Genomic DNA, 27051 nt, shown 5'->3' on the forward strand with positions numbered 1-27051 from the left:
TCATCAGCCGGTCATTCTTTTTGGTGTCCATCATGTGCGATGATGGATCTTGGGGCAAACGTAGCAGGGTCGAGGAGGTGAAACTGTCCGTGGACACACAGCCGGTTTCAGTTTCAAATGGGCACACAAATGGTTAGGATTAAAGCTGGAAATGTGGAGGCCACATATGTATGTAATGGTAGTCAAAGTAGCGGGTGACAACTATTCCAGCTTTTTGGTGTATTAATCTCTTTATGTCCTCCTTGGATTCAGTTTTCATTGTTTTGGAAACAAGGTACAAGTCCTCACATCTGTAGTGTATGAAACAGTTTGTGCTGTCTTCACATTGTGTGACAAGACTTCACTCCATATATGCCAGTGGCTCTCTTTTTCAAGTTCAGCATGTTGTGTATTTGCATTCATGCCATTGTCATTGAGAATACTTGATTCTGATTCTTTGGGAGCGTACAGGCTCCGATCTAACAGCGCCAATACTCTTTAGAAATTAATATTCAGAGGTGGAAGGCTGCTTCTTTTAGCTGTCAGTGAGCCACAACTTCTCCTGCTGGAGTAGTAAAGCTACATCTCTTCCAAGGTTGAACAGTTCCAACACAACGTTTTCATTGAAAGAGTGTGTTGCTCCACAATAAGAACAAACAATACTATGTTTTGATCATTGGCAAGTGTGGCTGTGGTATAAGCTGCATAAAGCAAGACATTTGTCATCACTCAGCTAGTCGCTACCCTAGCAAAGAAAAAGTGTAATGATGCAATAAAGGGTATCTTACCCCCAAAAGTGTTGACCGGGGGAGCCTGTCAGTCCATTTGGAAGGACTCAGAGATTCATTGGGGTGCTTGAGGGGGATATCCAGCGGTGAGACTAATCTGTACACATGTGGCCCGGCACTTCAGAAGTCCACATGTTGGAATGGCGAATTGTGTGCATGCTGATGCCTTCACAAACCCCATCAGCACATGGTCGGAAGGATGCAAAAACAGGGTAGATGCTAAGAGTACATTATAAAATTGAATTTACTCACAGCAACCAAGTAATTTGATCAGAGCATATTTACTGGAACAGTTCTGTTCTGATCTTGGGACATGGGGGATCTGATACAGGCAGGCAAAACACTTATGACAGTTTTTAATATCAACATTTTTTTTACGTGCAAAATAATGTTCCTTGTAGCAAGGGGTGGGCAGTATCTTAATGCTTGATGTATCACAGTTTGTTCCACTAGGGATGTATTAAATGTTTTTTTTTAAGCCACTGGCATGACACTCACTTGGGTGTCTCTTGGACGACAGCTGACCCCCAGGAAAGCCACTGAGCTCTGCAACAAATTTTTCCCAGTGGCCACTCGTGGTATCGCAGTGAAAACATGAATCTTTCTACTCTGAACTTTTGAGCCATGGTGGTTTTTTATTTGTAAGCTGTACTCGAGCCGAGAAAAAGCGATTTAAAAATCTGTGACCTCATCACAACATAAAGTGTATGAGTTGAGTTGAAACTTGTGGGCAGGAGAGTGATATGGCAATGATATGGCGCCATCTTGACTTTCAGTATCCAGTTATTATTAAAATCTGCGGGCGATAGTGTGAACAGACAAGGCGTGTGTTTTTGTATGTGCTGGACTCCAGACTGTAAAGTTGCATTTTGCAACAGCGGAGCACCAGTGCAACTTGCAAATACTATTAATATATAAACAGGAGAGCTGTGAGTTTGTTTCCCGCTTACAATGAATAACAGCACCATAGTAGCAGTTTAACTTGCTGCAAACATCTATTGACTGGAAGCTTCAAGTTCACAGCAAAACTTGCCCAAGATGATCCAGTTGCTTTAGAATTAAAGCACCACTTGTTCCGCTTTGATTTATTTCATTATGATAATACTTTATTTTACTTTAATGTAATAGCTCTTTATTTATTTTCTTATATTTAACTTTGTTATAACAGTACTTAATATTTACACTTACTGTAACAGTATTTCATTGAATTTTATTGTAACTACTTTAGTTAACCTTATTGTTTCTGTTTCTGTAATTTTTATTATGAGAGTACTTTATATAACAGTTGCTATTTTATTTAACTTTACTGTAATTGAGGTTTATTAAGTGGTTAAATATTTTAGTGGTCTACAGTAGTTTAGAGGATATTTCAAAATTTTGTGATATATATTGTGTATCGTGATATAACCTAAAAATATTACAATATTACTTATAGGCCATATTACCCAGCCCTACTTGCAGCCGACATTGTTTTTCAGAGCAATAATATCCTTCCTCAGTATTGTTTATTTCCCATCTCATATGCTCAAGTGGGCAGTTCTATTTATTATATTACTATTGCATTTCAGAGAAATGTTACTTAATAATCATTGATTTCTAATGAATGACATGACTGGTTGGCCCCTGAGTGAAAAATATAGCAGCTTTTCCTGAACGGTTGGTGTTGGACACCACAGATGAAATCGAGTCATTAACTATCCATCACCAGTGTGAATATTTAAACAATAACAGAAAGCCCATTATGAATAAATAAACTGACGTTTTTATTGTCGTGCTAGAGGATTGTTAGGAAAAGAAAGTGGCTGTGTTTATGTGTCCTCGCTCCTAACATGTCAGATTGGCCAAACACATTTTTAGGATTATTTTTATACTGAGGCTCATCTTCCACAGACAGACATAGCACATTTCTTTTTTTCTGTCTTTATTTCAGTTCTTTTTTTGGCAAGCATTCAAATGATTTGTTGGCTTATGCACTCAGTTTGAAAACTGGTAAAACTCTGAGGTTTTGAGTAAAAATCTCCCCTAATCCTCACTCCCCACAGATCCTCAGGGTGAGTTTGTTTACAATAAGCAGCCGAGAGCAGGGGGAAAAAAAGAAAGAAGTTGAAAGAAACTCTTCCAAGACTGTGCAACTTCTTGTAAATACCATAATTGCCTTGAGTTGTATCATCATGCTGAGTGCCCTGTGTGTGCCAAGTGAAGTTCCAGTTACATCCAGAGATGTGTGTCTGTTTTGGTTGGCAACAAAGCACTACCCTCTATACACAGTCAGTCACACCAGGGCCAATTGGTAACAGTTGTGGTCAGACCCCCTTGCACTACAACAAGGGATACAAGAGTAGGTTTGGGTGAAAAAACTGTCTGCCTTTGCCTGCCTCTTTCTCCGTATTCTCAGGAGAAATCATCTCCTGAATAAGCACATCAGAATTAGCCCCACTGAGTCAGATTGCGTTTAAATCGGAGAGAGAAAACAAGCATTTTCTCTGTGCGCTGTGCCCTCTATGGGAACAAGTCCTACAATAACACACAGAGTTAATACAGCACATCCTGGAGCCACACTGGGGTGTCACTGTTTATGGCAGTGCCTCTGCCACATGCACACACACACACACAAGCCAAAACCGCTGCTGCTATAGCCTCTGTTAAGATGAGTCAGCAATTTCCCAAGGCTTGGGGTGGATATAGATCTGGGATGCGGGAATTTGATAATTAAAATAAAGAGCGTCTCCCAAACTTCTCACCATAGTCCTGCGTGTGAGTGTCATATTTGCTGTCTGACTTGAATTAGGCTTTATAATATCATGCGATGATTGGCTTTGAAATGGATGTTTAGACCTCATGCTCGAGTTGCATTTACCCAATGTGGTATCCAGTGACGATCTGTGAAGGAATGGGTGAGGATTCTTAACTGTGTTGATTGCGTACTCACATGCGTTGCAGTGCTACAAGGCTACATGACAGGATGAGATGAGAGGAAATTCCACACAGGATGCTACATTCCCGAATTCCCGTACCTCAACCTATAATATATACACAAGCACTGTATCTCTCTCTGATTTCTCCTTTTCTCTATCTGCGCCTTTGTACGTCTCCCGTTGTCTGCAACCCTCTCTCTTTATTCAGTCAACAATAATTAAAATCTAATGAGCAACATACTTTCACTGTTATCTGGGTCTGCTTGTTGTCCGTGCTTTGGCCTGACATTTTCTTCCCCTTATCCTTGCTCTCCACTTGCTTTTGTGGGTCTGGATAATGTATCACAGCTTTGCAGTTCTTTAATGACCTTAGATCTGGCTTGTTTTGTTGTTGCTTAAATTGAATCAAACAGTCCACTAAATGCTTAGTGAGGTGGTTTATCATCATTCTGGGTTCTGATGAAGGAACTGGGCTGGTGACAGAGGGTGTACTCCTCCAGGGGAGTTCAGCTGGACAGCACCTCCAAGTCAGGCCTCGGTGCTCTGCTGGAAAACAGTGTGTTGCTCCCTTTCGGCTGGAAGTGAGTCACTGTCCCACATGAAAGAAGTACCTAGGGGTCTTGTTCATAAAAAAAGGGGGTAAGATGGAGCAGGGGATCCACAGGCAGATCAGCACCATGTCAGCGGCAATGTAGACATTGTACTGCAGTGCCATAGTGAAGGGGGTGAAGAGTTCCTGATTCACAGATTGATCTATGTTCAACCCTCAGGTATGGTCGTGAGCTTTGGGTAATGGCTGAAAGAATCACTTCACGGATACAAGTGCCCAAAAGGGATTTCCTTTGCAGAGTGTCTAGGATCACCCTTAGAGACAGTGAGAGGAGCTCAGACATCCAGAAGGAGCTCAGAGTATAGAACCACTGGTCCTTTGCATTGAAAGGAGTCAGTTGAGGTTGTTCAGGCCTCTGATGTGGGTGTCTTCAGGAGGCCACCTTTTGAAGGTATCCCAGGCATATCCAGCTGAGAGGACAGGAGACCACAGGCTGACCCAGGGCAATTTGGTGAGAAAATGCCTTTGGTTCCCCCATCAAAAGTTAGCTGGAGAGAAGGAAGTATGGGCTTGCTTAGTTTGACGCCAGTGTGACCTGGTGCTAGGTAAGTGGCAAAAAATATAAGGAAGGTTATTTCCAATATGGAAAAACTTTTGGACCTATGTCCACTAGGCTGGGTATCAGTACTCAAAGCCTTTAAGGTACTGACTGAAAAAAAACTCTGTACCAAGTAGGGCTGTGACAATAACCGCATCACCGCAATACTGCAGTCACGTGATGCCTACCACGGTGAAGAGGTTATCACCGCACAAAAGAAAAAAAAAAAAAAAATGCTGATTCATTATGGTGGTGCATCTGGTTCCCAAGCCAAATGTTAAAAGAATACTCCGACGATTTGGGAGTTATGCCCTTTCGCTATCATTTTCATATTGAGACAACATGATGGATATTGTTTTTGTGTCTGTACGTCCAGTGGCTGGGTCGCAGCGGTTAGCATTGGGGTCAGTACATCCGGCGCTATGATCCGCAGAGGGATACACCGGTCAGCAGGCACAGGCACAGGCACAGATGTAGCCTGTAAACAAAACTCAGCTGTTTATTTAGCCTAGCGATATCTCCGGACTATAGTAGCTGCAATGGATGACTTCGAACACAATTTTGAGGAGTTTCTTGTAGCAGACACAGACCCAGAGCCATACCTGTTTGAGCCGGAGTATACAGATGAGGAACTCCAGGTGTTGGATGCTGAGCAGGCGAGAAGAGAGGCTGAATCATCCGGAGCGGCGGAGCAGGCTGAGGGGAGACGGAGGTCAGGGGAGGACTGGTGGTGTAGCTGTGGGGCTAGCTAACATATTCCTACGGAGGTTGAATCATTTTGCTGCACAGAATGGGATTCGGTGCTACCATCGTTGGGGAGATATATCATCAGGAGGAAAACTGCCACAGGGAGTGCATCACATGGAGTGAAAACTTTGCAGCAATCACTAAGTTAAACTGGAAAAAACGCCCAGGCCTGCAGGAGCTGATGGACAGCTTTCAGTTGAGTGAGTAATATCGTCAATGTCGTGTCTTTGTTTGCTTTTACCGAGTGACCTAGCGTACCTGTCCCAGAGCCAGCTGCAGCTGTTGCTCACCGGTGTATCCCTCCGCGCAGGACGTAAACACACTATAGTTCATGTATCAAACCTCTTCTAAAATGACTAAAAAGGACTCTCGTTTTTTGAATTAATGTTTAAACATGTTTATTTTAAAAGCACGTGCAGAAATGCCAGCTTCAGGGTTTCTGTAATGTTTATTTGTTCACTTTTACTGTAGGCAACGATATCCATCATGTTGTCTCAATATGAAAATGATAGGGAAAGGGGATAACTCCCAAATCATCGGAGTAGTCCTTTAAGTCGCCAGTTTGGGCACATTTTGGATTTGTGCCAGATGACAAGGGGCAACCAGTGAATTTGGATTAGACAATATGCCGTATTTGTCGGAAAGAAGTATCAGTTTCTCGAGGAAATACGACCGGGGGGGGGGGGGGGGGGGGCTGTGAGAAAAAATACATACCGTCACAGCTCACAGCCCTAGTACCAAGCTGCAGTATTGAAACTTTATCAGCAAACAATGCTTTTTTCGATCGTTTTTATACCCAGATCTAAGCAAAAATGACTATTTGCATTGTTTTGCTTGTGACAAATCACCACAAGTGTTCTTCAATTTAATGTAATGATTGATTTGCCCACTACCACATAAGCTACAAGCCATACAGTCTGTGGTGTGATGAAGCAAGTGAATGCTTCCAATTACATGATAGGTATTGGATGGAGTAGAAAAAAGAGTCTTCAAATGAAATACTTTATTGGTATTGGTATCACTTTAAGGGTACTGGTATCATAATATTTCAAACAACACCCAGTCCTAATATCCACTGCTGTCCTGTGAAGGGGAAACTGTTCCCTCACCTGGGAGCTGGGGCAGCAGAAGCACCATCAGCTCCAACACTGAATATGATACACTTGGGAAACCTCAGAGGATCTGAGGACCATCCATAGATTACAGAATCCATAGTTCCAAAGACATTATAGGCAATGAGATTCATTACAAATTCAGAGCCAGTGGAGCCAAGCCAGACCAGGATTATGTGAAGTCCTTTTTAGTATTTTTTTTTCTGTGGTATTCTGGCCTAGTTGTAACTGAGTTACATCTTCTTGAAAAGATTACAGTGCATTGCAAGAACTGAGCTAAGAGGAGACATTAGCTGGAGGGGTTATTGTGTCTGAGTGACACCTTCATTCCAGCCATGAGGCTGATGGGCGGGTATGCTGTAAACACCCAGAAATGAAGTGGGAATGCTACATCTGCTTGTGTACACCCTGGGCTAGTGGTATACTTAAATTGTTAGACTTGGCCCATAAGTATTTTCCTCCAGTTCGTGCCTTGGCCACATAATCATTTAGCCCAGACCAGCAGCAGCCGATCCTGAGGATAGTAGGTGTCTGTCCATGGTTCCAGATGACGCTGACAGCAAGGTTGGAAACAGACCTGTTAACTAGTTAGCCCCCAGAGAGCGGGATGGTCACAGTGAGAGGCTGTTTATATAAAAGCTGCAAAGTACTGGAACCGGGATGAAATGGCATTGAGATTGCACAGAGAGACGGCAGCATGAGGGAGTAGGTGACGCCATACAAGAGCAACATCTGTCTCCTATTGGTTTGTGCGCTCCAGGGCCCTCGTGCCTCTACACAGAAGGGCCAGGTTGTATGTACATTGTTTTTTTGTGTGAAAAAAGGCACTGTTGGTGGTAAAGAAACAGGATAGAGAGCTGGCAATCCTGTCGCTCTCAGCTTAAGTATTTTGCATTTACCGCAAGCTCACAGGCTCTGGCACTATCTGCTGCTTTTAGTATTTAAAAAAAAAACAATGTATTACAATGATAAAATGGATTTTGTCCTTTTATGCAAATTGCTGCATATACTTACAACTTTATTTACCAGGTTACTTTACTCGCCATTGTGTCATTGTCATTGTGCCTTCTAAGATTTGACAAAGCATAAAAAAGCTTTAAAATCTCTACAGTGTTTTTGAAGTTTTTCAGCATTAAACTCCAACTAGCTTAATAATCGAGGTAATACTTTACCTTATTCAAAAGAATTTACCATCCATTTTCAGACTTAAACTTGTGGTCATATGGTCATATGGAATTGTTTTCCAGTCTACGATATGTGGAATCTTTAAGACTCATTTTATGCAACAGCACCTGCAGAGCGCTTTGCCCGTCTCTCTGAGAATGTTGCTGAATGTCTCACTGAACTGGAGAAAAGATCTTCTGGAACCTATATGAAAAGTGACACCAGTGCCATTGTTGGACAGAAAGTCAAAAGGTCTGACAACAATATTTGTGACAGCTCCTATCAATGGTTTAACCGAACCTGGATTGCCTAGTATTGTTATCAGTCATTATATTGATAGCTTTGCCTCTTGGCAGCCAAATAATTGTTCCTGTTTTCACAACGACTGTTCACAAAACCACCTGATTTTTAGTTGCTGTTTGTGTTTGTTGTGAAAAGAACAACAGAGACTATGGTAACAAATCCCTTGGCCCAGAGAGAGCTTGCTAATGACCTCTTGTTTTACATGCAGTGGATATAATTAGGAAAGGACATAGTCAAGTTCTTTCACAGCCTTTTAGGATGCTGATGAATATTCAGTCGCTGTCCAGAGTGGAGACGTGAAGAACTCAGTTCAGATCCTTGACCCATCTTCATCTTCAAGTTATGGTGGACTTAGGCAGTACTTTTTGTGACTGATATTAATGTAATTACATCAGAGGTTTTGTGAAAGACTAATATAGTTAAGCGTCTTATCTGTAGCTTTTAATTTGGACTTGTTAATCATTGATGTGCATTCAATAATAAAGTATATTATACTACATTCTAAGAGAAATGTGCTTAATGTGCTTTTAAAATGAGTCACTACTATGAAGTGCAGACTTATAGGAACATAAAGCTCCAGAAATGTATGCTGTGAGTCACCAACTGATTTTAAAAATAAGATAAAAAACAATCCCATTCATTTTCAAATAATCTCATTGTTCATTGTGCTTTAGAGGCCAAATAAGCATACATTAATGCATCAACTGGCGAAGGGTAAAAAGAAATAAAACTTTGTGTGTGTTTACGTACGTGCCGTGCTCTCCCACACTGTGGCTTTGGAGGTTTATCCAGTGTAATAGCATTTTAAACAAACAAGCCTTGCCTGAAACAGGGCTTTCTTTGTGGTCTGGCAGATGCAAGCCAGGGCCAGCAGCTGTCATACATGGAAGCAAACATTACTATAGGAAATTGAGAATTATGCTGTTAGAAACATGACTTGATAACAGGGTGAATTGAAGGGCCATGCATGTGAAAAGCCAGCACCTTGTAGGGCTACCATTCTGAAAATTGAATTCATTGTTTCACTGCAGCTGTAGTTAAAGGTCACGTCCCAGCACTGCTGCGCCTTGGCACAGTTGTGAATTCATCAATGAATTGAGATGTTATTGCAGGGCCAGAACTGAATCAAGAGACTTGGCAGGGGCAAACCAAAAACATCCTTTATGAGTAGTTGGAGTGGCGCGCGGCAAAAATGGTTCAGCGTCTACACCCCCTCCCTGCCAGTAAAGGAAGAGTTTCTTCCTTCTAAATTGTTGCCTGATGCGTAGATGATGATGTGGGAGTCTCCAGGGACACTGTACATACGGCGCTCTCACGTCTCCCATCTCCTCGTCCTTGCCCCTTCGCACTCTGGCCCCTCCAAACTGACATGCTTTACTTTCCATCCTCGAATTATTGGTGCAACTTAATTATCTGATGTCAGCCAAAACACAGACTGTCTTGTCAAGCTGTGATGGGGCCTGGTGGAGGAAACATGTTCTCTCACCAATCCAATTTAAAGGCAGCTAGAGACTTCAGACAAGTGTGCTCACAAAGAGAAATGCTGCAGATGACCCTGAGCACTCACCTTTGGGAATTCGGTGACGTTTTGAGAACGAAAAAATGCCTACATCATTCTGACTGTGTACTATTTTACCGTATAGCAGCAGCAATAAAAGGTTGTTCCATCCCTGGAAGGGACAGTATGTTTAACTTGGCACTGAACTCTTGTTTGTGGATGAGTCTAGCTTCCCATTCCTGTAAAACTTCCATTTATCAGAGGCCGATGCAAGTTTGTGAAGAACTTTCTTTCCGTTGACTTGACCTTGGTTTCTGTTTTACTGGTTTCTTTATTGTTTAGCCACTTCTTTTTTGTCTTTTTCAATTTGTAAAGCTACTGGAGAGGACCTGTCATCACTGTTTGAGTAGAAATAAAAAACAGGCCACAAATCTAGATCTCCAGACACACAGGTTTAAGATGAAAGGGCTAATTTGAGTTCTGTGTCGTAATCAATTTCCTGATTTATAATAAGAGTAACGAGCCATGTTGTGTGTTGAATCCTTTTGCTCACATACATTTTAACATATTTTTTATAGTGTTGTGTCATTGTGGCAGTTGGAATGATAAAAGAGAATGATGCAGTTAGAAAGAGAAGATATACCTTTGCAGATTTGACAGAGTTATAGTTAGTTTATATTTGTTTCAGCCACTTTCTTCGTCAGTCATGGGCCCCATCTGTGACTTGGTTCTGACTCAAAACCACAACTCCAAGTGATATTTTCTCTAACCAATATCACATTTTAATGCCTAACCTTAACAAATCAAGAATTTGGAAATCCTTTAGCAGTTATCTGTTTTTGTTGTTGGGCCAGGCCCTCTGGAGATGCCATGTCAACACAGTGGCTAACTCTAACAAATCACACAAGCTTCCATCTGGACGACCTTCAAGTCAGGAACTCCTACTGAAGGACCCTGGCCACACAGCCAAACACACACACATACACAAAACACACTCTCCCTTTCTTTGGACGCCCATAGTCCCTGAAGCCTCGGCTTACGTCTTTAAAACTCAGGAACAATGAGGGCCTGATTAAATCCAGAATGGATTCAGGAAGTAGTGAAACCATCTGAAAGCGCAAGGAGTGCTTTCACACAGCCAACTCCCTCCATCACCACCACTCATGTCTGTGTGTTGGCAGCCTCTGCCTTTTGAAGTTGTTGACTGCTCTGATGTCAAGTCCTTAGTAACCTGTCACTTTTTCATTTTGATGTAATTTCTTTTATTACATGAAACATATTGGGAGGTCTTTCATGTCATAAAGTTCTATTGAATTAAATTGAATTGAATTTAAAACAAAAGAAAAATACCATGAAATCTTAATAGCAGATAGCAGTATAATTCAAAGCAGAAACTAATTCTATTGGCCTTGTCTTCTCTCTCTGTCTCTCAGAAATCATTGACGACCTTGCACATCTTGTGGACAAGACAGACGACAGGATTCGCAACGAGACACGAAGGGTGAAGCTGGTGGAGACGAAGTCAGCGTCCTGTGGTGAGCCTTCCTTGTTTTCCTTCTACTGTGGAGCATATTGGTCTAGTATCAGGGACCAGAGCAGGCCTGATATCTGATCTGTGTCCTTGAAAACAAATCACAATTAATCTGTTTATTTATATGAATGATTAGCAAGCATCAGATTTCTCCTGTTGTTCTTGTACTTCCTGCAGTTTACAGAGCAGATGTCTAACAGACTATGTCTTTTACAGAGAAAGTAACTTTGGTTGGTGTGAGACAGACTTGGACAAAAAGACCAACACTTTCCTTAGACAATATATAATTTGTCATATAGCGGCTGTCATGTTAAGTACAGCTTTTTATCATTCTTACCATTCAGATATTGCGCAATGTTCTCGCTGTTTCTGCCTTGGCCTTCGTCTCCAGAAAGAATGATGCTTAATGGTGCAGAAAATATGATGCTGATCAGGACCAGCCCTCCTAGCACAGAGGATGTGGGTAGTGAATGGTGGCTGGACTGCTTCCATCTGCCATGCCTGCTAAGACAGTGCCCTGGGCTTTGAAAGGGGTCTCTCATACTAGTCCTTTGAGGAATCCTCAATTCAGTTTTAATTGTAATACATTTTTTAGATTTAGTCATAGTATTTGGATGAAAATGCTTCTTAGTTTTTGTCACATTTCAGTCAATTTAATCCTTCATAGTTTAGTCTAGTTTTAGTTGAGTCATTCCATTTTAGTCAACATTTAGTATCAAGTGTTGGATTTTCATCTATACAGGTTTTTCTTTACTCCAACAACAAATATTCACTATTTTTTTTTACAAACTTGCATTTCACCAGCAGTTTTTCACAGGTTTAAAGGAGGATTTATGCACATACTTACTGATCATCACTTGAAAAGCTCAAAATACCAAATGTTGAGACCATAAATAACTAATTTGAGACAAATAGACAGCCTGTTGTACCAAAGTTTACTTTAAACTTTGGCATATCAATCTCTCAGTTAAGAAGCAAAAAAAAGGCGAGGCCTCTACTAACATTTAAGTCCAGTTTGTCAACGAAAACAAAACACACATTTCATCATAGTTTTAATTATCACAGATGTAATTTTAGCTTGTCAACGTCTCGTCTCTGTCATGGAATTAAAGGTTGTTGAGGATCATCATAGCTTTTGTTAGCAGAATTAACAGTGCCTCAAATGTGTGTTGAGGATTACAAAACAGGCCCTAACGGCAGTTTCCAAAAGAGCCGTTTCAGCCATGTTTGTCACTGTCTGCTGACTGTGCATCTGATAGAATAGCTTTTTTAATCAGTCCAGCCATCTCTACAGACCGTGAACGGCTCAAGTTTCCTTCTGTTTTATGTCTGAAACTGTGATTGTGTTTTGGGCTTTGAGTGCTTGAACGCGTCCTACGTAGACACACACGCGCTCAAGCTGCACACTTGCTGCTCCCACTTCACATCCTATGTAGACACAGCATGAGTTGTCAGCGTCTATTGTCTCAACTCCAGATTTTGGTGATTTGAGTTGTTCACTAAGAGGCTTTGTGAGTGCACATCCTTCCCTTGCCATTACCTCAGTTCTGCTTCAGTTTGTTTAACTTTTGTTTTGCCATTTACAAAAAGACTCTCTTTTTTTCTCAGTACTTACTGCTTTTCAGAGGAAAATGTTGCCATGAGAGGTGTGTTAGGTGGCTAAAGCCAATCTATGGAATGTGGGAGCTTGAGCCAGGCTCAGTTTGCCCAGTGAAACGCCAGACAGCATTGCTATGGCAGAGGCTGCATTGTTGTGCTAGGAGACCTGGCTAACAGGCGGTCACAGACAGAAGCGGAGCGGGCAGTGGGGAGGTCAGCCCTCAGAATGCTTCATTCTGTTGGTCGTGTCCCCATGGTGCCTGAGCGTGAGTGTGTTTGAAGATCCCAGAGCTCATATTGTGTTAGAATCAGGACTCTTTTCTTTCTGTCTTTCTTTTTTGTTTAACTTGTTCTTTTGCTGCCCCAGCTCCCTCCTCCCTCTTCTCAGTCCCAGGCTGAAGAACATTCATGGGGCATGTGTGTGTGTGTGTATGCGTTTGCCTGTGTGCATCTGCATGTCCATATGCATCATTTCTATCAGTGTCTGTATGGTGCATATTTTTTGGAGTGCACAAGTGTCCATGCAAAATGTATACAACTGTATTTGCACAGTCTGTTCTTGTACATGCTTGTATGTATCTGAGTGTGTGTGTGTGTGTGTGTGTGTGTGTGTGTGTGTGTGTGTGTCTCAGACCTTCTCTGTGAATGGAAAATTCCCCTATGGTCTTCTTCACACTCACCTCAATGCTCTCTTTCTTTTTTTTTTTTTCCATTCCTCTCTGTCATCCCCCTGTTCGTCTCCTCAGTTGTTTGACACTCGTCTTTGTGTCAAGCAGAGAAGGAATTGAAAATACTACATGCCACAAATTGTTTGGAGGGCTTTCCCTCTTTCTCCATGGCAGCGTGTTTATAATTCCTTAGCTTTAAGGCTTTATTTATTTTTGAAACCACCTCTCATCCAAAGCCAGCGTTTGGTGTTATGTCTCAGCCGAGTCGTAGTGAAGCTAGAAACGTCTGGCTTTGACAGGCGAGAGCATACTTAACATAACTATTGGTAGCTGCCTTGTTGTAAAAGAGACATCTTAGTTTTTACAGAGCGAAGTTGTGCTAAAAGCTGGAAACATTTCCAGAAATTTAAAAAATGTTCTTCACTCCAGGATTATCAACATCATCAGATGATTGCACTCTACAGTTAGGGGCAAAACAGTTTTGTGTGCATGCACCACAGATCTCTAAAAAAACAGATGAAACCTGGAGAAGAATGACCTGAGCTTTGGGAAGGGTCATCTCCTAGAAAGTGAAGGACCCACATATTGCTCAACCATGGTTCCTGTGGCATACTGTGCATGACTGGTAGCTGTAGTGTTGTGAAACGTACATTGTGTTGGAACTTACTGGATTCTTCTACAGCACAGGCTTGTGGAGACATCTATCTTCTAAATGTACACAACATTTAGACTTGATTTAACCGCATTAAGGCTGTTTCCAATTTGAAATAACTTATTATTTTACAGTCTGATATAGATAGAAAGGAGAAACAAAACAAACCTAGACGCACATAAATCAAAAAATAAATATGCATTATTGAGAAAACAGTGCTTTTAAAAAAAACTTTTTTTTTGATTGCTTTCAAACCAACCTTCTTTGAGATTTCAAAGAAGGCTGTACCAAAGCTGATGATGCACATGCACAATAACATCTATAAACTAAACCTCAATATCTTTTGAGTACCGAAATGTGTACATAGCATCTAGTCTTAAAGGAACAGTTCACCCCAAAATCAAAAATACATATTTTCCCTCTATGTAGTGCTATTAATCAATCGAAAATTATTTTGGTGTGAGTTGCTGAATGTTGGAGATTTCGGCTGTAGAGATGTCTGCCTTCTCTCCAGTGTAATGGAACTAGATGGCACTCGCCTTGTGGTGCTCGAAGCGCCAAAAAAAAGGAAATTTTTTTAAACCGCTGGTCCAATGCTGTCACTTAAACAAGCTAAGCCTGATTCACAGAGTCATTACCACTTGTTTTAGATGATGTTGGTGGGAATTGAGGAGTGGAGGCTTTGAGCTGAGTTGGATTAGTGTGGCAGATTAGTCTACGGGACCAAGGGGTCTTTTGGAGAGTAGTGTGAGCTCCCCAGAGCTTAGGCATCACCATCAGGCAACATCAGTGCTTGAGCAGCCCTCCTCAACAGAGATTATCCTCAGTTTGTTGAGGGCCACTTCTGCAACCCCGTGAATCCCGCAGGTGGCTTGCATCTCAAGTAGGTTTGCACTGTTTGGACTAGAGGGGACGTCTTAAGAGACCGTGGGTGAATGGCAGCATTTGACAGCGTCAGAAAAAGAGCTTGTAGGGCGAGTAACTGCACTGAGACTGTAGTTGGGAGTGGGGAGTTGTCAAGGAAACACTTATTTGCTCAATAGAGAAGTCTAACTTTAAAAACTCCACTTTAATCGGTTACATCTTTCCTTCCAGCTCTTGTTCGTCATATTGCCTTGACAGTTTACTGTTGGAAAACAGATATGCCAATTGAGTATTTTTCACATGGTTGATGAAAGGATTGCTTCAAGTTATACACCCTGCTAATGATGTTTCCACTTCTTAGAGTCTTCTTAGTGAGTGGCAAGTTAAACTTTCATTGAGAAATCTATAAATATTTGAAACTCTTTTCACATCTCAATTTTTTCAGTGTTTCAGCGAGAAAGATTTAGTCCTAGTTTTTGGGCTCATGCCACCGAATTACCCTATGGCACATATAGTTTCATCTACCAGCTAAATATCTGACCCCTTTAGTCTCAAATTACCTCAGCAGGGTAATTTATTGACAGACCAGTGAGGTAAGTTGCATAGCAGCAAATAATATTATAAAATGAAGAAATATTACTATTATTAGCATTTTCACTCTGACCATGTTAGCAGGCTGACGTTGGCATTTAGCTCAGAGGACCGCTGTGCCTAAGTGCAGCGTTACAGAGTTGCTACATTTCTAGTCTTGTAGGGTATGAACCAAAGCTCGCACTATGTCTGTTCTGTTAGAAATAATAAAGGAATACATATGTTTTAGATGTGTATTTAATACTTGAAGCCAAAAACCATTGAAAGTTTGTTAGTCTTCTGTTGTACTGTGAGAAAAATGATGAGCATCACACTAACCTTGTTAACATAAAATCCCATAAAATGTCCCTTTTCTTTAAAGGTCATCCTTGCCTTTTGTGGTCCAAAAAGATCTTTGAACCATAAGCAGGGGGCACGGAGGGAGTGGTTAGGGAGGTTCGGGGTTTGTCTCGGCCTGTTCAGGGCTCTCACCAATTATTCATTTTCTCTGTGATTTGTCTTACTGATGTGTCTGAAAATTGCTAAGATGGGATGAACCCAGACTCTGGCCCCTAAGGCTCCTGGGTGGTCAGTCTGTCAGCAGACACCAACTATCTCCCTCAGCATCAGTGTCACACCAGAGCCCTAATCCATTTGGCAAGCAAACGCCATTATTGTCATTAGTCTCTGGAGGCTTCCCGGGGGTCAGGAGTAGCTTGTTTGGTTACTGAGGCAGACAGGGTGAGGGTCAGCGCGGGTGTCTAATGTGGCTTCATGACTGACTGTTAGATGACATTAGTGGGTGTGAGAGCCTTGCTCCACACTAACATATGCATGTGTTATAAAGCTCAGCCTTTATTGCTGTTGTTGCTATGGTGTTGTCAAATGGAGTTGCTGACAGATGTTGGACAAGGCTGAATGAAATTCTGATGTCTGAATCTAATGTGGACTGGGTGTTGCGTCGGTATCGTTTACACCCAAACAAAGATAATTGCTGGAAATGTCTATGCGTGTGAGTGTGTGTATGTGTGTTTGCTTTAAGCATGAGGCTTTTAAAGAGCCATCATGCTATTTGAGCGTGTGTTTCTACTTTGACATTTATATTATGCTCACATGTGTAAGTTATCAGGAAGAGAGGTCCTGTCTAGACCAGTGATAACTTCTAACATGCATGACCTGTGGACCTATGTATGAACACCTTCCCCTCTAACAGAACAGAAACACACCGGTTTCAAAGTTAAACTACAACAAGTTCGACTATGTGCAGAGTAAGAGACATAAATACCTAAAAGAATCAAAAGAATGGCACCATGAGTCAAAGTGGTGCAAAGACATCTGGAGCCCTTACAGCCATACCCCGTATCCTGGCAAAGAATCCAGCATCAGCCTTCCATTTCATCAGACCACCACGCCACCACTACCACCGCAAGCAATTAGTTCAGCATGGCTTATATCTCGCCCTGTCTCTCTTGCTGTGGGAAAGACGACCAATTAGGCCGTGGAGGGGAACGCGGGAGGAGAGAGCCAAAGAATGAGAGAAATGTAAACCCAAAGTGAAAGGCTGGGGAAAATACCAGCCGCATGCTAAATAACAATGGACAACTTGAGTCAGTGAGGGGACTGTCAGCCCCAGCCAGAGATGCAGTTGTTTGAAATCTTCACTCCTGTCCCACTTGAGAGGGAATGAGATGGGGGAAATGGTGGGTGACTGCGCCCTTGGAGAAAGTTCTCCATATCTTATGTGTGTGTGGTATTGGTCACATAATATATATATATATATATATATATATATATATATATATATATATATACTATACTTAAGGTAGACCACCACATCCGAAAGGCATTCAAATGTTTATGATGCGCATGATATGAGCCTCCCGCCATAATTTTTCTCTTATATTCCCTAAAAGACTTTACCAGCTGAGCTGTATAAATATATATCTTGTACATTAATCTGACCTGACTGTCAGATTTTAATGTATTTGATCAACCACTCTTTGAATTCTTAATAGTGTTAGCACAATGACAGATATATCAAGGATTTTCTATGGTTGAGTTTTTTCATAGCCATCTCTGTTTTTGATTCAGCTATAGCCAAACCAATACTGGATTTTGAGGATACAGATGTTGATACAACTAAAAAGCTTGGGACCCTGTGTACAACTAATAGAATGCAATAATTTGCAAATCTTTTTGAAACTATATGTAATTGAATACAGTACAACGACAAGATGTTTAATCTTCAAACTGATAAACTTTATCATTTTCTGTAAATTTACACTCATTCTGAATTTGATGTCACTAACAGGCTTTAAAAAAGTTAGGACAGGGGCATGTTTACCATTGTGTTATGTCACCTTTTCTTTTTTTGTGTTTGAGAAATGAAGACAGTTTAGTTTTGAAGGTGAATTTCTTTTCCATTCTTGCTTGATATACGATTTTAGTTGCTCAACAGTCCTGGGTCACCATTGTTGTATTTTACGTTTCATAATGCGCCACACATTTTCAGTAGGAGACAGGTCTGGACCGCAGGCAAGCCAGTCTAGAACCTGAACTACTACTACAAAGCCACACTGTTGTAACACGTACACAGAATATGGCTTGGCATTGTGTTGATGGAGTAAGCAGGGACGCCCCCGAAAAAGACATTGTCTGGATGGCAGCATATGTTGCTCCAAAACCTGTATGTACCTTTCAGCATTCATGGTTAAGTTACCCATGATGCCATGGACACTAGTACACCCCATACCATCACAGATGTTGGCAGCTGGTAACAATCCTGATGGTCCCTTTCCTCTTTAGTCCAAAAGGACACAACGTCCATGATTTTCTAAAAACAATTTGAAATGTGGACTTGTCAGGCACACTTTTTCACTCTGTGTCAGTGAATCTCAGATGAGCTCAGGCCCTGAGAAGTTGGCGCCATTTCTGGATGTTGTTAATATATGGCTTTCACTTTGCATGGTAGAATCTTAACTTGCATTTGTAGATGCAGTGACGAACAGTGTTCACTGACAATGGTTTTCCAAAGTGTTCCAAAGTGAAGGTCTCAAGCATTCAGTGTTGGTTTTCAGTTTTGTCCCTTACATGCAGAGATTTCTCTGGACTCTCTGAATCTTTTTATGATATTATGGATTGCAGATGGTGAAATCCCTCAGTTTCTTGCAAATATGCATCAAGAAACATATTCTCAAACTGTTGGACTGTTTGCCCATGCAGTTTTTCATAAAGTGACCATCCTTGCTTGTGACACCAGAGCGTTTCAAGGATGCCAGTTTCATACCCAGTCATAATAGTATCAACTGTTACCAATTAACCTTTTTACCTGTGAAATGTTCCAGGTGTCCACAACATTTCCCGTCTTTTGGTGCTCCTGTCCCACCTTTTTTGGAATGTGTTGCAAGCATCAAATTCCCAAAGAATGTGTATTTACCAAAAATACATAAATAAAATAAGATAAAACAAGTTTTTTAGTTTGAACATGAAACCTCTTGCCTTTGGACTGTATTCAACTGAATATAGGTCAAAAAGGATTTGCAAATCATTGCATTCTGTTTATATTTAAGTTTTACACAGTGCCCCAAGTTTTTTGGAATCAGCGTTGTTTTTGAGAGTTGAAAAAATCTGTTTACAATAAACTAACTGGTATTAATTTCCTTGAAGGATCCCTTAAATTCAGTAATTGTTACAGGATACAGACTGAGCCAACGCTTCAACTTACAAAAACTTATGAAAATTTTATTTGAGCTCTCTCGTGGAGAATTCGAAATCTTTAGCATTTCTCTACTATAATTATGTCTTAGTTATTGGCTAGTGAGATATTGATACAGATGAAACCACTCATAGTGATCACAGTTGCAGTGATAAACTGCTTATATAGATCAAAAGGCTTGGGGCAAAAACATTCTGATACAAATGCCTATTAAATAATTTGCTTATAGTTTTCAATTAGTTGGCTTACAGTGTTCCTTTTGGGGTCTTTTTCATACATATGGAAAAACAACTGAAAATCATGGTAATTCTATTGTTTTTTTTAACTTTACTCCCATGATAAGTTACTTTGCCTCGCAGTAACTCGTCTGCTTCCAGCTGCCTACCTGAGGCTTTAAAATCATGACGGGAAAAGGAAAGTAATTTTCTCTTAACTTAGTCTCTTCGAAGCTAATGACAAACTAAGCCAAAATTAAGCCAATAAGCTATATCAGTGAAACCTGGTGTTCTCAGACTACATTGTGTACTCTATTCAAACGTGGGAGAAACAGTTTTGGCTGCTCGTGACGTAAACAGACAAGAAATGTGAGCGGGGAAAGCAGTTGTGGTTGGACCTGCCCTCGTCAAGTGAATTGATAAAGCAGTTGGTCACGTAATGCCCTTGTAATGAAACAGCTGTACTGTATTTTGAGTCAGTCAATAAAATTCAGTAAATAGCAAAGCTGTCTGTTTCATTACTTTTTATTAATGTAATAAATACACACATGTCAGTTAGATGGTAATCTGCATGCGAAATAAAAAGAAGAAAAAATGGTTATAATAGTGATCCGCTTATAGTGATTCATTTGACCCAGACAGACTGATAACTATAAGCAGTTTACACTGAATATCTGCGATAAACTAATATCGGCCAAAATAGCGGCTCAGCAATTTTATCGGTTGGACTCTGGCTTCACTTTTAAGTTGGTAACATTCAATAAAATTTGATTGTTAAGTTTCCCAAAAGATATTCATCTTTTTTATAAATAATGGAAATTCCACCTGTAGTGGATTTTACAACAGAAAGTTTTTTTTTCCTTGGGTGGTGACTATAATAAAAAGTGTAATATTTTCAGTTCCTGGGGGTAAAGCTCTTTGATGAAGTGTGAGTGAGCTTTTGCACGTTTTTCTCTGCTTCCATGGTATCAGTGAAAAACAATGATTATCCTCTCAAGGCAGAATCAGAAACATATGCCTATCACAGTGTGCAATCTGTGGCAATAAAGCTTTTGTGGCTGTTGAACGCATGTAAATTGCATTAAGTCATCAAGAGAAAAATGGTGATACACTGCGAGGGCATAAGCACTTGGGACTTGCATTAGATCAAGGATTTTGAAAATTAGTGGTGAGGTATGAAGGCTTCTTACCTCTTCCAAGTGTATTCCCTTGAGTCTGCTGCATTCCCCTCCTTCTCTGTGAGTCTGTCTCAGATCAGGTCAGGAGTTTCTCAGCTGCTTGACATTTGAATTTGCAACATTAAAGTCAGAGGGAATTTGTTGAACTGCAAAGGTTTTATCACAAAGAGCTACAGCAAAGTACAAATAAGAAAAAAACATTTTAGGATTAAATACAGGCCTCATTTTAATAATAAGATTGTCTAACCACTTAGTACCAGAAGTCTTCTTTTCAAACTGCAAATGTCACAGTCACCAGGTTGTGGGTAAAAAAATCACAGCTTATTAGAGGCGAAGATTTCAAACCAAAGCTTGGGCCACTTTAAGATTTACTTATAGCCCAATAAAGCTGAACCTTATTTTAAAATTCCATTTGTTTTTATGCCTCCGCACCAGTGATAGCCATGGCTGGAGGCTTTATGTTTTTGGGTTGTCTGTCCCCATACCTCTATCCCATAATTGTGAATACGAAATCTCAAGAATGCCTTGAGGATTTTTTTTACATTTTGCACAAATGTTCACCGGGGCTTGAGAATGAACTAGTTAGATTTTGGTGGTCAAAGGTCAAGGTCACTGTGACCTTGCATCTGTCTAATTTTCATGAATGCAATATCTCAAAAACATCTTGAGGGAATTTCTTCAAATTTAGTACACACACCCACTTGAACTCAAGAAGAAGCTTATTAGAATTTGGGGGTCAAAGGTCAAGGTCACTGTTACCTCACAAAACATGTTTGGCCATAACACAAGAATTCATGTACTGATTGTGACAAAATTTCACCCAAATGTCTGTTAGGATAAAATAATGAGGTGATGACATTTTATGTCCAAAAGGTCAAAGGTCACCATCATTGTGACTTCATGATTTTCTGCAAAAACACTTCTTTGGCCATTACTCAACATCATGTCTCAGGAACAGAAGGGGAGACATTTGGTCAGATACTGAATTGGTGACACTTATCTTTGGTGTTCACCTTGAAACTGCGCTGATTGTATGGGTCCATTGTGCTGCCAGGGAGGAGATATGTGTGAGGCATCCTTGTTTTTGCAACTTAACAGTTTCACATTCTAGTTTCTCTTTTTTCGTGCATATATATTTTGAACAGTGATCAAATTTTTACCCACACCTATGGACAGAAATGTATAGAATGCTAAATAAATAAAAATAGCACATAAAATAGTGAACAAAGTGCTCAAATCAGAGAGAGTTTGTTCTAAAAAGATTGCAGATCAGTTCGCTAAGTTGGCATGATGACATTGTGTTATGCAGTGGGACATCTAGTTAATGAAGTCTTTAAAGGACAACTCTGGCATTATTCTAATTTCATCTTAATTTCAGAAAATCACATTAAAAGACCAAAACCAGCAATGCATTAGTCCATCCCTCCCTCCATACTCTCCCTGTGGCCCTCAGCTCCAAGTCAGTTTGTTTCTGCTAAAGATGTTAAAATTGTATCATTTATATTATTTTATGTTTTTTTATAAATGGCCAGTAAACTTCTCTGTTTGGAGTAAGCTGTGCATTTGTTTAGGAACTATTTTCAGCTGCAGATTAACACACATTTGGTAGGCTTGTGTGTCAGAAACATTTTTGAGATCAACTCAGACCACATACAGACTAATACATTTCAAACAACCTCCGTACACCAGAGTGTTTTAGCATCATTTCTGAAATAATCTTCATCCATGCTAACATGCTGAAAACAGGAAATAGATTGTCTACTCTGCAGTTGGTTGCTTAGTTCTAGAAAATACTAGGTGTTGTTACAAAAAAATACGACAACATATTAGAGTGGTGCCAGAAGCATTATTCATCACTGGAGGAAGCCATGGCAGTGAGAAATGAGTTCCTACACAAGAGGGATGAAATCACAGAAGTCATGTGCATTAAGCCACAGTTTTTGACTTGACAAGCTGTAATTGATAAGACTTAATTTGGACGCAAATGTTGGTGTCTGCATTATTGTTTCCAAAGGTCTCTGCTTTCACCCGTCCAGACTAAAACACAACTCCAAGGTTTTTAAATTAAAGGGAAATTTCAGTTTATTTCAACCTGTCTCCTATCGTCCTAAATTTGTTTCAAGTCACTAGTGACATAGAAATAATAGTAAGCATGTTAGCCGTTAGCCTAGATACAGCCGTAGCGTCAGACCTGTTTAAACGTAATTGGACGGGCATCCTTTCAAGTGCAAAGTTAATCCACTAAACAAGCTTTTTCTCCATATCGTTAGGATAAATGTCAGAGAACATATAGAAAACAACATGTAAACGTGTTGTCTTACCTTACCGATGTGGTGCCATGTTTGTTGTTTACCATTTAGCTAAGGCTGCAACTGGTCCCATTCCTTGCAACAGAGGTATTCCTCTTCTGTGGGCATTGGGGTACAGCATTCACAGGTAACGTTACACCACCAGTCTCCAGAGCTAAAGCCTTCCAGCAGCCATTCCTCCTCTGTCGTCCTCTAACGTTACCTGTTGTGCCTCTCTCTCTCTCTCCTCCTCCGTTCTTCAATTTCACAAAGCTCTTCGTCAGTGTATTCTGGCTCAAATAAATAAGGGCGGCCATCGCCTCTCGATGTGTAAAGCCTATATACTAACATTCCACATTTAGGTGGTCTTCAGAGTTGTCTTACCTTACGGTGTATTTACCGTTTACCTCTGCTTCCCAAAGCGCGGCCGAAATATCGCGAGAACAAGCAGCGACCTCATACCGTGCCTGAAATATCGCGAGAACAAGCCGCAGCAGCTGCAAGGCAGAACCGGACAGTAGCCTGAAAGGTTCATTCATTTATTTTATGAAAGATTTATAGAATAATAGCTGACTTTTTGCCAGACTTCGACTTTGTGGAGGAGGAATTTGATTTTGCAGAGTTTGATGGCCGCCCTTATTTGAGCCAGAATACATTGACGAAGAGCTTCGTGAAATTGAAGAACGGAGGAGGAGAGAGAGAGAGGCACAACAGGTAACGTTAGAGGACGACAGAGGAGGAATGGCTGCTGGAAGGATTTAGCTCTGGAGATTGGTGGTGTACCTGTGAATGCTGTACCCCAGTGCCCACAGAAGAGGAATGCCTCTGTTGCAAGGAATGGGACCGGTTGCAGCCTTAGCTAAATGGTAAACAACAAACATGGCACCACACTGGTAAGGTAAGACAACACGTTTACATGTCGTTTTCTATATGTTCTCTGACATTTATCCTAACGATATGAGGCGGTCTTTGTTGAGAAAAAGCTTATTTAGTGGACTAATTTTGCACTTGAAGGGATGCCCGTTCAATTACGTTTTAACAGGTCTGACGCTACGGCTGTATCTAGGCTAACGGCTAACATGCTAACTATTACTTCTATGTCACTAGTGACTTGAAACAAATTTAGGACGATAGGAGATGGGTTGAAATAAACCGAAATTTCCCTTTAAACAGAGTCAGCAGCGTTTCAAAGGTCTCTGTTTTAGGGGCAATAGATACAAGTTCTAAAAACGAAAATGCATTATAGTGGTTGTAGACTCAAAATTAACTACAGTGGCCATGTTCAAATTGATGAGCTTTTTGACTATTTTAATAGTGTTTCCAAAACAATGCAAAGCTATGGCACAGAGGAGGAGGATGTATCAGGCTTTTGATGCACAGACTTTGTTAGTAGAATCAATGCAGTGTTGTTTTTTGTCTTCTCATGGAATTTGTTGACATAAAAAGTTGATTTCCTTTTCTCCCACTTTTTCTCCTTCAGGGATGCTGGTGGTGATCATGCTGCTTCTCATAGCCATCATAGTGGTCGCCGTGTGGCCTGTGTAGTTGACGAAGACAGAAGTAATCATGGACCTATGCTGAATGACTTCAACAATGACAGTTTGGTGCAGATTACCAGTTTGAAACTTTATGCATCCGCAGTGCACACATGTACAGTCATTTAAACATTGTCTCCCATCAAATTTTATTATTCTTTGTCTTCATATTGAGACAAATGTGGCTGTCCAACCAAGCCACTGTGAAATGAAGACTTAAGTCCTTTAGCAGCACAATTACATTTTTGTATACAGTAAGTCTATTGGTTGGGTGAAAGGCATTAGTAACCATACAAAAGGTTTGTTTTTTTAATAGAATATATTGCCTAGGTGTGAATTGTACTCTTTAACAGTTGTTCAAGTGTCTGGCTCGTTAAATTCACAACGTATCAAATAACTAAATTATTTGGAGGTTTGTTAGCCTTTTGAAAATATTTTTAGCCTGGACTGAGATGAATGTTGACCCAACAGTAGGACCTCCTGCAGGTAGCAGGAGCTTTTCCTCTCATAAGTCTGTCTGTGGTCTGGGCTCAGGCTCACACTGGGTACGGTAATTCCGCGAGCTTTGCAATATTCACACTCACTTATATTTACCCATGCATTACTGTAGCAGCTGTAATGTTATCATTTGTCTTGGGATTTTATAACGTTTGTAGAACAGCTCGCAGCCAAAACAAACAGCTCGGCTGTGTAACTAACATGGCTGTTTTCCTTCCTTGTAAAACAATTCAGCTTGTAATTTCTAATAAATGACATTTCCAGTTAATAGTCCCTGGACTCCGGTCTGTCTGTGTTAATGCTTAGAGCGTACTCCGGAAGATTGCAGTGTTTTGTAACATGATATTTATCTGGACACAGTAGTACCAGTAGAATATTTCCATTGAGAAATTTGCATAGTGGTGTTTTGTCTACTGTACTTTTAGAAAAGCTGACTACGTGCCTTAACTTAAAGTGGAAATGGACAAGTTTTTGCTTTAACTTGTCATTATGAAGTTAATTTTGATTGCACAAAGCGATGGCATTTGACTTTTCCCTGTAAGCCTCGCTTTCACTATGCAAGCCTGTCTGCCACCGGACAAAATCTCCTCACAAAAATACAAGGTCAATTTTTTCCTAGTTGCTCAAGAGTATCTGTGCTGTTACTATCTCTGGGACGTAGAACAATAAATGTAACTGTTGAAACTGTGTTTTTTGTTCAGAAAGCTATCAGAAAGCAGCAGTGTCAATAATAACACTTGAAATGCTAGGGGGGGGGGTTGTCTGTTTCTATTTAATAGCAGGGTAGGCAGGTATCTGGAAAAGGCATAAAAATGGCAGAATTTGAAAATACAACCCACTCCTGCAGCTCTCCCCTCTCTGTCCCAAGCTCCTCCCACCAGATGACCACGGACATATGCATATGCTTCATACAGTAAACCAGTGTTTTCCCTCTTTACCCCGCTCTCTCTCTTTATCAGACCACAAATGAGACAACAGTTAGCTAGCTAGCCACCCCGTTGTCCTTCCGCCTCGTTCCCCACTGCTGTGGACTGCTTGCCTGGGGAGGAGAGTGGGCAGCAAGACGGACCTTTGGTCTGCAGCTGAAGCATCTTGAATTTAGCTGGCGCAAACCCCACAGCACTGGGTGTCATAGCGGGCCGGTGGTGGGGTTTAACCTGTGTAACAGCAGCAACACAAAGTTTGTTGTTTGGGCTGGGAGTCAAGGTTGTCTGGTACCCTTGAACTGGGGTTTGTGCTGGCGAGATACATGTTCCTACTGCAACTGACTGGGAGCCTGTCTTCACAGCTGCTGCCAGTTCTCCTTCTGGCAAGGTAGGCAGTAGTCTCGCGTGACCAGCCTCCCTTACTTCGGAATGGGAGTCTGGGGACATTCATCTTTCGTTTTGTAATAGAAATGGGCGGGGATATCCAGACCACGTGACGGCATTGCCATAGGTACAGCACGTGTGTTACATGTAACAGAGATGTACCAGAAACACAGAGAGCAGATTACCAGTGCGTAGTACTGTGATGTAGATTCGTAATGCAGTCAGTCATGGCTCAGGCTACTACACCGAAGAAACTTGTGGATATTTGTCAGGTTTGTTCAGAGTCGTTCCTGTCATTGAAAAATAAGCACCGGATATTTTTTGTTGTACTACGGACAATAATTCGGGGAACAGCAATTCCGGTGTAGGCGGGTGTAAGGCAAAGCTAATTAGCTGTTGGTCGAGGAAGTATGGAAGTACACGGATGTGGATCCAATCACATCACTGCCGCTGGGAGCCAGCGCTAGTTCTATTACAACTTTCCTATGGGAATGTCCACAGAGGACAGAGTCAGCCAGCGTGCTGATGTCATCGGCATCTGTGTAAGAGACTAGGTAGTCGGTTGCGGCGGGGAGTGAGGCGGAGGACACACTGTGATTCGAGGCTCTAGCTACCATTTATTACATAAACGTGAACTTGAAGCTGCAGCCGTGAGCCTTTGGCTCTGGTAACTAGAAGGCTAAAATATTTTCTCTCCATTTCTGAAATGCTGTGCCAATATTTACATGTGTTTTATGTGATTTACTGACAGACTTTCTTGTAGACTCTCTTTTC

The 27051-nt window shown here is 41.0% G+C and overlaps 1 protein-coding gene across 1 annotated transcript in view; it reads left to right on the forward strand.

Annotated features, from left to right (window-relative positions):
* stx8 (syntaxin 8) overlaps positions 1-25237 on the forward strand; it is a 56763-nt gene extending 31526 nt beyond the window's left edge. Inside the window, exons 7-8 of the mRNA XM_033623265.2 lie at positions 11088-11189; positions 24415-25237. Coding sequence (XP_033479156.2) covers positions 11088-11189; positions 24415-24479 — 167 coding nt within the window. The 3' untranslated portion in view covers positions 24480-25237. The remainder of the gene's footprint in view (positions 1-11087; positions 11190-24414) is intronic.
* Positions 25238-27051: the final 1814 nt, after the last annotated feature.

The sequence above is a fragment of the Epinephelus lanceolatus genome, chromosome 3 (genome assembly GCF_041903045.1).
Source record: "Epinephelus lanceolatus isolate andai-2023 chromosome 3, ASM4190304v1, whole genome shotgun sequence".
NCBI lineage: Eukaryota > Metazoa > Chordata > Actinopteri > Perciformes > Serranidae > Epinephelus > Epinephelus lanceolatus.